Raw genomic sequence first — 15,095 nt, 5'->3', positions numbered from 1 at the left:
GAGAAAAGGAATAATTAGGAGGAGTCTTAAAACCGCACCTGGAAATGATGAGCAACGAGGAAAATGCCTTGGACTAACTTCTTTTCTCATTAGCTTCTCCTCACTTGCCATTATTGTGGGAGAACAGATTTGAACTCCCAGGTTAGGTAATGCTCAGATAAGTAATAATTTACCCAAAGAGCCATCAGTCATTAAAATTGTGTAATAGGTTATATGAGGCTACCCTGCAACAAATGCAATGATCAAATAAGTAGTAATTTACCTAAAAGCAATCAATCACAGTAAGATATACCCAATGGTCCGCCTCCTAAAACAAGGGGTCATCTGTTCTGAGATGCATTTTCCACTAGTTATTTTCGCTGTCTGTGAAATGAATATAGGGGGACTAAGACACCCTATATTCCTGCTTAGCCCATACAACAGGATGGTCCACTGACATAAATCTTAAGTATATTCCACTTAGGTTTAATCAAAGCTCCCATTTTCCCCTTAATTGTTCAACCAGGAATTTATTTTTCTTTCAAGTATGTGTATCTCTATTTTTGTCTTCTCTTTGTATCCATCTTTTCCTTTCATTCACAAAATCCCATTTTTTGGGTCTCTGTTTAAACATTACTTTTTTTTCTTTACTCCTTTTTTTCTTTCTCATCATTTCTTTGGTATTCTACTTCTTCCTTTACTTTCTTTAAAGCACTCTTAACCACACTCTACATAACTATGTTAAGGCATAACCTGGTGCTGTTATTCCCACAGCATAACACCCTGACACGGAAGCTGACCTACTGGGTGCTCATGCTTTCTGCGTGGGCTAGGACCACGTCAGGATGCCTCCAAACCCAGGCTCCCACCAGCTGAGCTGACTTCCACACCTGTTTTTCTGTCTAGGCTTGATATCATGATTAACTAATGTAAAAAATTATTTAGAAAGATGAAACATGAGGGTGAGAAGGAAAAGCATCGCTGCTTATAAGAAAATTAGAGGCTGGTGCATGAAATTCATGCACGTGGTGGTGGCTTCCCTCACCCTGGCCTGTGCCCTCTCACAGTCTGGGACCCCTTGGGGGATGTCCACCTGCTGGTTTGTGGCTGGATGACCTTCTACTGCTGCATGACCTGCTGCTTGAGCTTCAGCATCTGCTACACATGCATGGGCTGGGCCACCATGGTCTGTCCTGCGAACACCATCGAGTGGGTAAGTCAAGCGTGGAGGCAGGCTCACCCTGAGTTCCCTACACTTCCCTGAGTCACTGAGTTGTTCAGACTGACTGCCTTCTACAGAGAACGGCACCGGGATCGGGCCTAAGCCGGCAGTTGGACATCCCTCTTGCAGCCCGGCAGGTGGCCAGGAAGAAGCCCGAGTCAAGGCCGGGTGCCGTGCTGCTCATGCTCATCCTGACCTGCTGTGCCTGCTGCCACCACTCGGTAGTGCACTTGCCAGCTGTGAGCCCGGCTTCTGGCTGAGTGGCACTCGCACTGACCACCAAGGGGCAGCTCCTGTGTTGAGCGTCTGCCCCCTGGTGGTCAGTGCGCATCATAGTGACCAGTTGTTCTAGTCGTTCTGCCATAATGGTCATTTAGGCTTTTATTATATAGATTAAGTAGAATGTTTTGGAAAGTGAGTTACTAAATATAATTCCTTCGCTTTAGTATGGGTGAAAAGATTCCCAAAAGTTAAGAAAATAATAGAAATCTATATTCTCACATTCAGATTGCTCAAGTTCTTCATCTTTAAAGAAGTTTAAGTTGGAAAACAGAGACAACATATAAGTGTGTTTATAGTGGCTGTCGTAAAAAGGCCTTACATCAAAAGACTAGTAAATTCGCATATATTTAGGTTAAACTAAAATGTTTAAAGTACATATCATTTATTAATAATTTCCTACTTTGACCAACCTTTTAGTTAACCAACCCACTACTCATTCTTTCTAAATCAGATTAAAGGCTTTTCTTTTTTCAACTATTGATTGAATAAAATCAAAATTCAAAGAAAACCTGAGCTTCTCCTACACAGATGCTGATAGCAGGACAGGCAGATGCATGGGAGCCTAGGAAATAACTTGGCTTTCCCCTCGATTTAAGACAAGCACTGGTAAACAAACATTGCCATGAAGAGGAGTTTTTGAAACAGTTACTGAAATTTGGAATTCAAAATGTTAAAAGAAAGACAGTATCCTTATATTATCACTTGCCTATCCAGAGAGTGATTGGAATAGCGCTTACTTTCCACCTCTCCTTCCAATATTTAATACTGAGCAGGCTTGGTGCTGAGGACCCAGACATATGACTTCGCTAACTCCACTGCTGGTCTCTCAGAAGGTTGCCATTTTGATTTTCTGTCAAGCATCACCATTTCTTACATGAATAACTGTTCAGCAGTATGTCTGAGAGTAACAGGAAGCAGGGGAAGAAGAATGGAGCTGTACACAATTTTATGAAAGAACAGAAGAGAATGCTGCCTCAGGCCCTACTTGACCGCCATCCAGACTAGGTTTTTGGTGGCACTGTGTGAAAAACTGCTGCAACCTTTCTTCTCAGGTTTTGAGTTCATAACGTTTGATTTGACTTTCTGCTTTCCCTTGCTATGATGTGCTTAAAATGATCAGCTAATCCTTAGGAAACTGACATAAACCAAGTGAAATTAATCCTTTAGGTAGCTTGAGCTATCTCTGCCTCAGGACATGTATATCTTGATCAAGTTGCAAAAGTCAACTAGACTTCTTAATTAGAATTTCTTTTGTCTTACGTTCTTCATTTTTACATGTTTGTCCTGCTTTAGGAATATTATTTCTTAGTGCTGACATTTGTTTATTTAGTAATAATTGCTGTCTTCCACATACACCTTTCTCGTTAATCAAGGTTCCAAGTCTACTTTAAGTAAGGAGAGAGAGAGAGAGAGAGAGAGAGAGAAAGAGAGAGAGAGAGAGAGAGAGATTGAAAAAGAGAAACAAAGAGAGGCAGATAGCAGCCAATAGACAGACATCTAACACTGCTAAGCAGAGCTGTAAACCTCCCTAGATGATAAAACTGGAGTGAAGTGATTCAGCCCCACACCTCTTTGCTTTCTGGCCCCTAGGGTGGTTTTCCCTGAAAAGGCCGCTTCTCTCTCTCTTTTCCTACCCTGACCTCCCTGTGAAATAGAAAAATTCAAGGGTGGGAGGTAATGCAGGGAGCAGGGGCGCCTGGGGCCTGGGTTCTCTCTGCGCCAAGCTCCGTGCCACTGTGTAGAACTGAGAGGTGTGTGTGGGGTGGGTGGGGGGTGGAATCAGACGCTGACAGGATCTGGAGCAGAATGAATCCGTCCTATCGGGAGTGTGAATGTCTGATGCGTATAAAATTATGCCTGAATCCGAGAGCCCAGCACATGAGTCTGTGCACACAAAGCTGCACGCGGGAATGGGAGTGCATGTGTTGGAGGAAAGCTGAGAGGAAAGGCTGGGGGAGAGAGAGTGCGGCAACTGGGCAGCTGTCACAGGGCACATCTCCTGACCTTTGGGGTTAAAAGAGAACAACTGCATCAAGGCTAGAAGGAAAGCAAAGTGGGGGAGAAACGTTGTGCCTTTCAAGTTTAGTGTTTTTTTACTCTTTAGAATTTTTAGTCAATTTTATGCTTACACTTTAAAAACATTCAAAGTTGTAATTTAAAAATCCAAGTGCAAGTGCTCAACTGAAGACCTCGACACCCCAATTAAGATGACCAGAGGTTATAGCACAAGAACACCTCCTGTCAGGAAAGAGCTCTGCGTGGGGTCAGTGCCCGTGACCTTGCCCGAGCCCCTCCCGCCCCAGCCAAGAGGAAGTAACATCAACTGCCCACAGGCTCCTGTGGGAGACAACATAGATCAGGTAACTGGATGATGAGGCACACACTGAGTGTTAGCTTTCTACAAAGTGCCACACTGGCATGAAGGGATGTTTAATTTCCAGTCAGGCATCTGAAACGTTAAATAAAGAAGGAAATCAGATGCTTATCAAATTAGCAAGTTGGCTTTGTGATATGAATTGTCACTAAGCAGGATGCTGAGAAAACCACAACGTGTTTTAGCATGACATGTAGGAAGAAGCTCGTCCTAATGAGAGGATTAGTTCTCAGCACAACCAGTTCTCAAAATCAGTGTCACCGTGAGTCACTGACGTGAATGCGACACTGTCACAGAGTTGCCTACGAAAGCCTCCCACATAGGGTCCACTTGTTCAGCAGCCAGGGAAGCCTGCAATCAGCACTCTGACTGGGTGGACCAATGGGCGTAGCTCCATTCAAATTCAAATGAGAAATAATTATTACTTAAAGGAAATCTGTCAAAAATGTAATGAGAGATTAAATCTGAGAAGAGCCAAAGAGGAAAGAAAGTTCCAGTTGATTGGCAGAGGCTCCTGCAGGCAGCTTGTGAGCCCATTAACGACTTGGCCTGCATCCTGGGTGTTTACTGATTCCTAGCTTGTTTAACTTCTTGTATATTCCCAGCCATTCCCCAAAGTGTGATATACCTCATCTACTATACAGTGCTTTAACTGCACTACAAATGAGTTTACTCAACCAATTAGAACTCCAAATACTGCTAAGATCTATGCCCACGTTTTATAAAAACGGTGCTTCACAGATCATCTTATTCCAGAATTCCACTGCCAATTAAACCTAGCAGTGCTCAAACCATCGGCCCATTAAATCAAAGTCCAGCCTTCTCTCCAATGAAGTAAGAAATCCTCATAGGGTCTCCAAAACTAAAAAGAACTACATACAAATAATAAACAAAACCCACAAATAACTGCATGCTAAATAATCTTCTTCGGTAGAAAAGTTTTAATGAGATTCTTGAAGGACATAAAGTATCCCCCAAACAAACAAACCTCACAAGAGAGCATTTATAAGCCACATCAGGAAATATGTCACTTGACATATCCTGAAAGCAAATCAGTGAAGCATAGGAAAGACCACAAATATTTAAGTTCTTCTCTAAGTTAATGGTGTGGAAAATATTAGAGGTAAAAAAAAAAAGTAAGGAGAAACATCCCTTGTGGCACAACAAAATCACTTTTATCTCATCTGCTCACTTGTGTGATAAATGGCAATAAATGTCTAGGAGATTGTTTATTGCTTTCCATATACAGATGGAACTGGGATTAATACTTAATTAAACTAGAGTTCTTGGGCCATCTAACATGGATCAGGACACAGTTTGTGTATTAATTACCCTTTTAAACTATTTATTAGAAACTCAGAAGGATCCTGTCACTATTGGCCCTTTGCCATGAGAGTAAAGTCTCCTGTCTATAAAAATGGATTAAGGAAGAGGGACCACTTATGTCATCAGATTATATAACACAGTGTTCAACTGAAAAACAATCCTGGTGTAATATAAAGACTCAAAGAAATGTACTGCTCTTAATTTTCAACCAACCTTTTTATCTAAATACTTCTCTACTAGGTTGAGTGCTGATCAGAGAGGAAGTACTGGCTAATTCTCAAGCAGGAATGCTATATGTGAATTTATACATATTCAAACACATTTATTCTTGTTCAGATGCTAATATATATGTTCAGATACATATCCTCCTATATAATAAAAGGGTAATATGCAAATTGTCCTCTCGACTGGGAGTTCAACCAGAGTTCGACTAGGGGGCAGGGCCAGCCTGCCAACGGCCTGCAGCCCCTCCCCCTGGCCGGCCTGGCCCAATCAGCCCCGACTTGGGCGGGTAGGCTGGACCCTACCTGTGCACAAATTTGTGCACCGGGCCTCTAGTATACTATATCTGGGTGTGTATGTGTGTGGGTATCTAAACATATATTCATACATATATCTATATCAACCAAGAGACAGTTACTTCTGAACCCGAAAGGGCAGAGTAAAGGAGACAGAAACAGGCATATATACATAATTTCTTTTACTTTATAAATCTTTACTTTTGAATTCATCCTCTCTGATCCTCTAAAATAACTCTCAGGCCACCTGATATGTTTTCTGATGGAGTATCCAGTGAAAAATGATTTTGGCTACATGTTATACCCATCAACGAATGAGCAGAGATGTAAAAACTAAAGTCCCTATACAACAGCTATTTGACATAAGATAAAGGTGAAGAATACAGTACTTTAGTTTGTTAAAATACAACAGAGTTTTCTTTAATTACTTACCCATAGGCTCCATTGCTAATCAACTTAATCGTTTCAAAATCACTTTCCCGAGGTTTCCTTCGAAGTTTCAGGGAAGCATTTGAGCTCTTGGAAATAAAATATGGAAGTTAAAAAATAGTTGAGAATTCAAGCACCATAGCCAAATCAATAATATTTTAATTACATGCTCTGTTGTTTAATATCTTGAAGAGCCATATTCTAGCACAGGAACCAAGATAAATTTTCTAGAGCAGTGTCTAAGTTTCAATTAAGTGCACCCACATTTCCAGGAGCTGAAGGCACCAAGTGTTTGAAAATTCCCAATTTTAATTCACCTCTATTAACTATTCAGGTTAGCCTCATCCTAGTCTTTTAAAGTTTGAGATTTCAAGTTCCTTCTGGCTTCAGTTGGCCAGGAAAGAGCAGGTTAGAGTGGCTGTCCTTGGGCCTCGGATGCTGTGTCTTCTCTGTCCCAGACCAGAGCACGGCTATTTCATTCCTGTGGCAGCCTTTCTTGCTTGGAAAAGGTAGTCGGCAACCAATGGAACAACCAAACATAGAATGTCTGCCTTTGTCTAATCCCATACCATAAATATTACCATAGTTTAATCTCAGTGTTCAAAAAGAGAGCTCTTTAAAAGTTTAGTTCAAAGGATAAGAACAAAAAAATGTGCCGTTAAAAAATTGTTTTCTCATACTCCATGTATCCTTAGCATTGAGAGGGTGTTACCAGCCTCTTTGCTACTACTGTAGAGCCCAGAATTCCTTTCTTATAATCTGAGAAGAAACGCCATCCTCCCCCATTCAGAGCTGTCATCGCTGACCCTATCATACACTCATCTTTTCAAGACTTGGATACTCAGCTGCCAACCTATCTTTCTGCCCACATTCTCTCACCATCTGGGTGCCTTCAGTGTCTACACAGACAACTCACATAGCATCCTGGCCTCTGGGCTACTGACCTCCTCAACTCAAACAACCAACTCTCTTCTCTATCTTCCCTTGGCCTCTGGCCACAGGACCTGGATCTAGCCATCACCTGCCAATGCCCCATTTCAGAAAATATAATTCAAGACTGGGGCCAACTTGTCTCATGAACTCTTCCCTACCCGAGAGTGACCTCATTTATGCCAATGGATGACTCCTAAGTCATCGAACTTCTACCTAAAACCCCTCCTCCAAGTACATAGCTGCTAGTTTGAAGGCTCTTCTTGGACGTCTCAGAGAGACTTCAGTCTCAACACATTCAAAATTATGACAGTTATAATAAAATAAACAGAAAAAGCTACCATTCATTTAACATTGACTAAGTGCTGCTGTCCTAACCATTTTACACAAACTATCTCCTTTAAACTTTTCTATCTATTCTGCAGATAAACAAACAAACAAAAAAAAACCCTGATGCACAGAGAGAACCCACAGTTAGTAAGAGGTGGAGCCAGGTTTCAAATCGAGCAGTTTGACTCCAGAGCCTTGATTCTTAGGTTACATGGCTGCCCCTCTTTCCTGATCACCCCAGCCTGCTCCACCTGATTCCTCTTCTGGTGCTCAAAATTAGGGAGAACGGCAGAGCACCCGGGACCTCTCACCTGTGCGCTGCATCAGCCTCTTCACTGGCTTCCCATGGTCACCCCTGCCTGCTCCTTGTAATCATAGTGATTTCTTTCAAGCTGGAACTCAGATTGGGTCATCTCCCTGTGACCCCCTCCACCCCACATACCCATATATTTCCTCCAAAACTCAATTATCTCCCATTGTTTTGAAAGAAAAAAGTTGACAAAGATGAACAAGGACTTCCGAGTCCCTTCTTAACCAACCTCTCCAGTCTCTGCAGTGTCCCTTGCTCTTAGTCCTCAGATGCACACTGCTCCCTTCCATCACAGTCTTTGCCTGTGATGTTCCCTCGGCCTGCCATGTTCCCTCTGCCCTTTCTCATCCTAGTAACACCTCACATCTCAAGCACAAGTGTCTTTTGGGACTCTTAAGACTAAGGTAAATCTCTTCATGTTATGTTCTAGTAGCACATGGCCCTTTTTCTTCATAGCTCTCATTCAAGTTTATCATTTTAACTGTTTTTGCATAATTTATTTGTATTTTATTATCTCCCAGTGATGAATGCATCACTTCACTGGAAGCAAAGATCCTTTCTCTTTGAAGGGAGGGGCTAAAATTTTATGCCTAGTGCCTTACACATGGAATGCACAATAAATATTTGTTGAACAAATAAAGTAATTAACATAGCCCAAATCTCCAGATGCCATAAACAGAAAAACTAACATCATATTTCATCAAGAAAGATACTTACACTCACTGATTCATCTGTTTCCGGGGTTTCTGCTGTCCCGCTATTATAGTTTCCCAACTGAGCCATTTCTAAGGTAAAACAAACAAACAGCAAAGTTTAAGAAAAATAGGACAATTGCATTTAGACAAGAATATATGGTGAAACAACAAAAAATAATTTTTCCAATATGGAAAAAAAAGAAAAATTTACTCTATGTTCTAATGAACCCATAGAAAAATCTTCAAAATGGCAAGAGCTAACAACTGACATTTGGAAATTGTTCATTACAAGTCTTTCCCTGGAACCTCATTTCTTTCTTTCTTTTTTTATCATCTGAATACTGTATTGTGTGTTCACCATCCCAAGGCAAGTCTCCTTCAATCACCATACTGTTGTCTGTGTCATAAAGTTTTGTTTGCTTTATTTTTTCTGAATCCCTTCACCTTTTTCAAATGGCCTCCCAACCCCCTCCCCTGACAGCTGCCAGTCTGTTCTCTGTATCTGAGTCTGTTTCTATTTTGTTAGTTTATTTTGTTCATTAGATTCCACATATGAGTGAAATCATAGGTACTTGTCTTTCTCTGACTGCCTTATTTCACTAGGCATAATACTCTCCAGGTCCACCCGTGCTATCACAAAGTGTAAGATTTCCTTCTTTTTTCCTTTTATTTTCTGGCCAGCTAGTATTCCATTGTGTAAATGTACCACAGCTATTTTATACACTCATCTACTGATGGGCACCTGGGGTGCTACTAAAAACAATGCTGCTATGAACATAGGGGTTCATATAGTTTTCAAATCAGTGTTTAGGGTTTCTTCAGGTATATTCCTAGAAGTAGGATCTCTGGATCATAAAGCAGCTCCATTTTTAATTTTTTGAATAAATTCCATACTGCTTTCCACAGTGGCTGCACCAGCCTGCATTCCTACCAGCAGTGTACTAGGGTTCCCTTTTCTCCACATCCTTGCCAACACATGTTGTTTGTTGATTTATTGATGACAGCCATTCTGACAGGTGTGAGGAGATATCTCATTGTCGTTTTGATTTGCATTTCTCTGATGATGTGATGTTGAGCATTTTTTTTTCATATGTCTATTAGCCATCTGTATGTCCTTTTTGGAGAAGTATCTTTTCAGGTCTTTCACCCATTTTTTAATTGGATTGTTTGGTGTGGGATTTTTTTTTGTGTGTGTGTGTGTGTGTGTGTGTGTGTTGTGTTTTGTAAGTTCTTTATAAGTTTGGGATGTTAATCTTTATCAGATGTATCATTGGCAAATATATTCTCCCATTCAGTGGGTTCTCTTTTCATTTTTTTGATGGTTTCCTTTGCTTGGCAAAAACTTTTTAGTTTGATGTAGTCCTATGGAGCCTCATTTCTTATGAGCACCTAGGCACAGGTACTTTAGAGCTGGGCCTCTGCTTTAGCTAGCAGGATTCACTGCCTAACATAGTGGTTCTCAACCTTCCTAATGCTGCGACCCTTTAATACAGTTCCTCATGTTGTGGTGACCCCCAATTTCATTGTTACAAATTGAGCATAATTAAAGCATAGTGATTAATCACAAAAACAATATATAATTATATATGTGTTTTCCAATGGTCTTAGGCGACCCCTGTGAAAGGGTCATTCGACCCCCAATGGGGTCACGACCCACAGGTTGAGAGCCGCTGGCCTAACACAACCACCACAGCTTAGAACCGGTTCGGGGGTCAACGACTGTGCTTATTTATAATCAGACACCCAAGAGAGGCAAGTCTTCCCAGGCTCTGACAGGCATCAAAGAAGCACTGACTACAGCTCAGAGGTGATTCTCAGGTTGTAGTTAGTATCCTTTCTTCCATTCCTTCGTGTCCACTAAGAGATAGATCACCTAGTACACTAAGAATTTGCAGTTTGTCAGAAAGAAAAGTAATACTAAGTGCTTAAGAGGGACTTGGGGATGCAAAGATGTGGGTTACCACCATTATCAACACTTACCAGTGACCTTCTAACCTTGGGGTCTTTCTCTGTAAGATGGCAACAATACTATATATATGGACCCCTACATTCATGGCAGCATTGTTTTTAATAGCACCCCAAATGTCCATCAGTAGATGAGCTCTTTATGAGTATTACTTTTATGATAATGCATGTGAAGCTCTTAGAATGTTGAGTAATAAAAATTAAGTGCTCACTGACTGTTGATGGTTATTTAATATTACAGTGGGGCCTTGACTTACGAGTTTAATTCGTTCCGTGACGAAGCTCGTAACCCAAATTACTCGTATGTCAAATCAAAAAGTGAATGAGTGAGACACGTGATGCTGGGCTGATGTTGTGGCGTTCACTGTGACGTTCGCTGCACCAACTAGCGGTGGGATATCTGAAGCTGGCTCGTAACCCGAATTTTAGCTTGCAACTCAAAGCAAAAAGTTGGCCAAGAGACGGCTCGTATCTCGAAAAACTCGTTAGTCGGGACACTCGTAAGTCAAGGCCCCACTGTACTGAGTATATTATGTACTTAATCCTGGGCTGGATGCCACATGCTTGACACCAGCTTACCATGGTGGTCTAGTTAAAAGAGACAAAGTTGTCTAATTATTCAACCTACACTGGGATGCAACCTTGAAGACTCAAATCTAATTCAGTTTACTGTTCATTTAGATTTTCATACTTAAAAAACATGTTTTATTAAAAAAAGGACATGAAAAAATTTTCTCCCTAACTTTGGTAGGGGTTATCTCTGAGTGGTAGGATCACAGGTAATTTGCATTTTCTAATATTTTCAAACTTGAACATGTATAATAAAAAGTTACAGTTTTTAGATAGATATTTCTGTATGCATCTAAAATTATTTCTTAGGCTCTTATTTCATATATTTATGTTCTAATAAATATAATTACCCTTTTTGGGGGAAAGATTACACATAAAGATATGAAGCAAAACAACAGTGAAATGTTGCCTCTGGATAAAAATAAACTCCAGATTTGACAATAACTGGAGACTGACACTCACTTTCTCAGTTTCCCTGTAGGGAAAGTTTAAGAATAAAAATGAGCTCAGTACAAAGTGTATGCTTTCTTGGTGTCATTCAAATGTTGTCAACATCCTATGTGACTAGCATTTAAGATTTATGAACAAGGAGGTGAACTAAAATGTATCCAGTTGGAGGGGCTTTCCAGGAAAGAGGCGATTGTAATATGGTTTAAATAAAATGGTAACAGCAGCTCACACTTATTAAGCATTACTACCTCTTGGGTCCAGAGATAAACTCATATAACCCTGAAAACAATTCTTTGAATAGGCACCACTATGACCCCATTTTTATGGAAAGAACACCAAGGCACAAACAGGCTCTTTAGCATGGTCAAGGTCACACAGCCTGCAATGCTGGCTGCCAGGGCCCAGTTCTGGGCAGGCCCACTCAGATCCTCACCCCTCACCGTCAAAGGTCAGGCTTCAGATATATTAGTGTAGACAGAGACAAGAAGGGAAAGCAAATGTGGATCAGTTTGTAGTAATCACATTTTGAGTGACAACAAATAGATTAAAAACTATCCTCAGATATGAATCAAGAAAATCGTGTCAAGAGTTAAAAAAAACAATTCCTAGTGATCAATTTATATTACTGAACTCAAAACTGGTCAACTATCACTATTATTTTTTTAGACTTTATGAAGGTATGTAAATGGGCCTGAGATTATTTACCCACCAAAGTTGAGCCTACAGTGATATTTACTGCTCTTTAGCTAAGAAAACTGAAGAGCTCTGAGTCTACAATTTAAGGGCTGACACAGACAACTTCTCCAGCGTGAAGAGTCACTATAATCTACTTTGACAGCCTCCCCCACTCCAATTATTTTCATAAAAAAACAAATTAAAAAATGGTTCTGTTTTAAATAGAATTTCTGCTAAATAACTATTATCTGGGAAATACATATTATTTGTAAGCAGTGGGTAGTAATGGGATGGAACCAAGAGTCAGCTTTTGAAGCAGGAACCTGAGGCATCATTTTGTAATGCCTGAAGAGATTTTTAAAACTCATCTAAATACCATTAAACATCTGCCCTTTTTATTTCATTGATTTAAACCATTTCTGAAGACTCATGATTCAAAAAGGTAGAGATGGTAATTTAAAAGCCATGGGGGAAATCTCTCCCCAGGGAACGCTTCAGAGCAGCAGCCACCAGTCTCTGATAAGTGCTGAGTCTGTCGTGGCACTGCTTTCAGTACAGTATACGTTTTCCTGGCTTTATCTCCCAGGAATGCATGCATCCTTTCCCTGGAAGCAAAGATCCGATGGCCGTAAGTGCAAACAAAGCAGGGGAGCACAGAGGCGCAGGGCAGAGAGCAGCAGGTTCCCTGGCTGCAGATGGACAGATGTCTGTGCTAACAGTTACTTTCATTACAGACAATTTTGCAAGGCACATACTGTTTGCAAATTCAAGGTAATGAACCTGGAAGGTGATGCTGAATGAAGGAGTCTATGTTTGTGAGTCTTTTTAGACAGAATATAACCTAAATATTTTCAATGACAATCCCAACAACAAAGAGCAGGAAAAGGTAGGGGAGGAATTATTGCCTAATATTTGATTTTCAAAAAAATCACAAAGAGGATGCTTCCTTCTTCTTCTTTGTATTTAATAGCATTAGACCTGTATTTTTTATCTAAATCAATCATAAATCCTTATGTAAGCTTTAAGAACTCCCCCCCCCGCCCCACCCCCCCCCACACACACACCCCCTAGCTCTCTTCTATATTACAACTAGAGGCCCAGTGTATGGAATTCGTGCATGGGTGGCGTCCAGCTGGCCTGCCCTGGTCAGGGCTGATCGGGCCAGGCAGCCAGGGGGAGGGGCCCAGGGAGGCTGGCTGGCTGCAGTGCACGTCGTAGTGACCAGTCATTCCGGTTCTTCCGGTAGCTGGCTTATAAATATATAAATAGATAGATAGATAGATAGATTATTCAGGTCTTTTTTAGCAATATATATCTACCAACACTGTTCCTGATTTGAAGTAATCTATCATCAGCTTATTCCCAAATTACTTTAAATTTAAATGTCACTTTTATATTAGTTATAATTAATTTATTTAGCAACATTTTCAAAATTGAAAGCACCTTTGAGAAGAACTCAACTGAGCTTTGCACGAGAGAAAAATACTTGGAAAGACTGCAATCTAACCTCCTGGGACACGGGCACTGTCAAGCCAACAGGCCACTAGGATTTCAGGGCGGGCCCTGTACCCTAGGTAAACACAAAGGTATGGGGCATGCTCACTCGCTCCTCGGGGCTCAACTTGCACCTGTTTCCTTCAATCACAATTGGTCCCCAAATTTGGACTTTTCAATAGACAGAGCCAAAACTTAAGAAAAAAAGAAAAAGATCTGTCACTAAGTTCTTCCATGAGCTCACAGTGCATAAGCAAGTGGAAGATCAGCCCCACCAGGGTACTCACCTTCCAGAGGGTCCTTGTTGAGTCCCAGCTGGCTAATGATGTACCTGGGAATGTCCGTTTTAATACCCTGTCCTTCTTTTGCATGGCCCTCTGCTGCTTCCAGTAGGTAGTAAAATTCTTCAGGATCAAATTCCTAGCAGAAGACAAACACAGATGGACACTTCTTTGAGTCAAAACTGTTTAAGGTTTTATTATGTAAGTCCCATCCACAAGCAACTGCTGGGTGTACATGGGTGTGGGTTATTTATGCAGAAAGGAGGGAAATGGCTTTTAAAAGTATATAATTCTCCCTTCATATTCAAAGACTATTCATTTTTCTAAGACAATACATTAGTGTACTTGGTAACCCAGAGAGAATAACCATTCCCAATGTCCTTGTAATGCAACTTTTAAGGTACTATCTCCACTTTTAAGATATCTATCTTACTGAAAATAAACAGGTCTGAATTTTTCATTGTGCCTCTTTAGCAAAGTTTTAAACTCTGGGAATCTCATCCAAAAGATCCAGTTTCTCTCTCCCCACAAAGAGCCACACACCAAACAAGTAATATTAGAACATATTTTGTCAAAGGTTTTGCCAGAAACTCCCTTAGTACAGGGGTGTCCAAAGATATTAGAAGGAAAACGTTCAAAATTACCACTTTTTTATCAGTAAACTCTAAAATTAAGTCATTAACATTCATATAGTGTGAAGGTTAAGAAAGAAAAATGCGAAGTTAGTGCTTCCAATTACCTCTGCCTATTTTTAAAAACCGGTAGCACATTTTTCCTATGTATTTTTACTTTCCTTGGTGTCTGTGGTGTCTAGCACGTAGTAAAAAGCTTTAGAATCACATCACTCTAGAAGGATTTATGTGCTATAAACAATTATGCTCACAGATTTAAAGCACAGTTGCTATTTTCAGTTATACTTCCTAGATTTTTTCCCTCCCGAATTTTTCCTATGTTGATTAATGTTCCAAAAGCATGCAACTTTGGAATCTCAGAATTCCACCTGACAATTACTTAAAGAGTTTCTAAGATAAATGGTGATGGGAAAAATAAAATGAGAAAGTTAATAAGAAGAATAATAAATAAAGGCCCTATTAAAAAGCTTGCTGCAAATGGAGTAAAGCCAAACCAATGTATAAACTCGGTGCCTCAGACACACCTAAGACATTGACAGATAAGACCATTGGTGAGAGACACATCCCGAAAATTCAGAAATTCCAGTTTCAGCTGAACTTTCAACAGTTCTGAAAGCAACATTTTTAAATCTA

The 15,095-nt window shown here is 40.5% G+C and overlaps 1 protein-coding gene across 5 annotated transcripts in view; it reads right to left on the bottom strand.

Annotated features, from left to right (window-relative positions):
* The window catches only part of MAST4 (microtubule associated serine/threonine kinase family member 4), a 514,811-nt gene that overhangs the window by 39,967 nt on the left and 459,749 nt on the right, over positions 1–15,095 (bottom strand). For all 5 annotated transcript variants that reach the window (XM_070412101.1, XM_070412097.1, XM_070412098.1 and 2 more), the window contains 3 exons: positions 13,837–13,969; positions 8,418–8,485; positions 6,134–6,219 (listed from right to left, as the gene is read on the bottom strand). In XM_070412101.1, the coding sequence (XP_070268202.1) occupies positions 6,134–6,219; positions 8,418–8,485; positions 13,837–13,969 (287 nt within the window). The remainder of the gene's footprint in view (positions 1–6,133; positions 6,220–8,417; positions 8,486–13,836; positions 13,970–15,095) is intronic.

Source organism: Myotis yumanensis, unplaced genomic scaffold, assembly GCF_028538775.1.
Source record: "Myotis yumanensis isolate MYYU_CA2020_CCGP unplaced genomic scaffold, mMyoYum1.0.hap1 SCAF_4, whole genome shotgun sequence".
Lineage (NCBI taxonomy): Eukaryota > Metazoa > Chordata > Mammalia > Chiroptera > Vespertilionidae > Myotis > Myotis yumanensis.
This window is presented reverse-complemented; position numbering and strand designations above follow the sequence as displayed.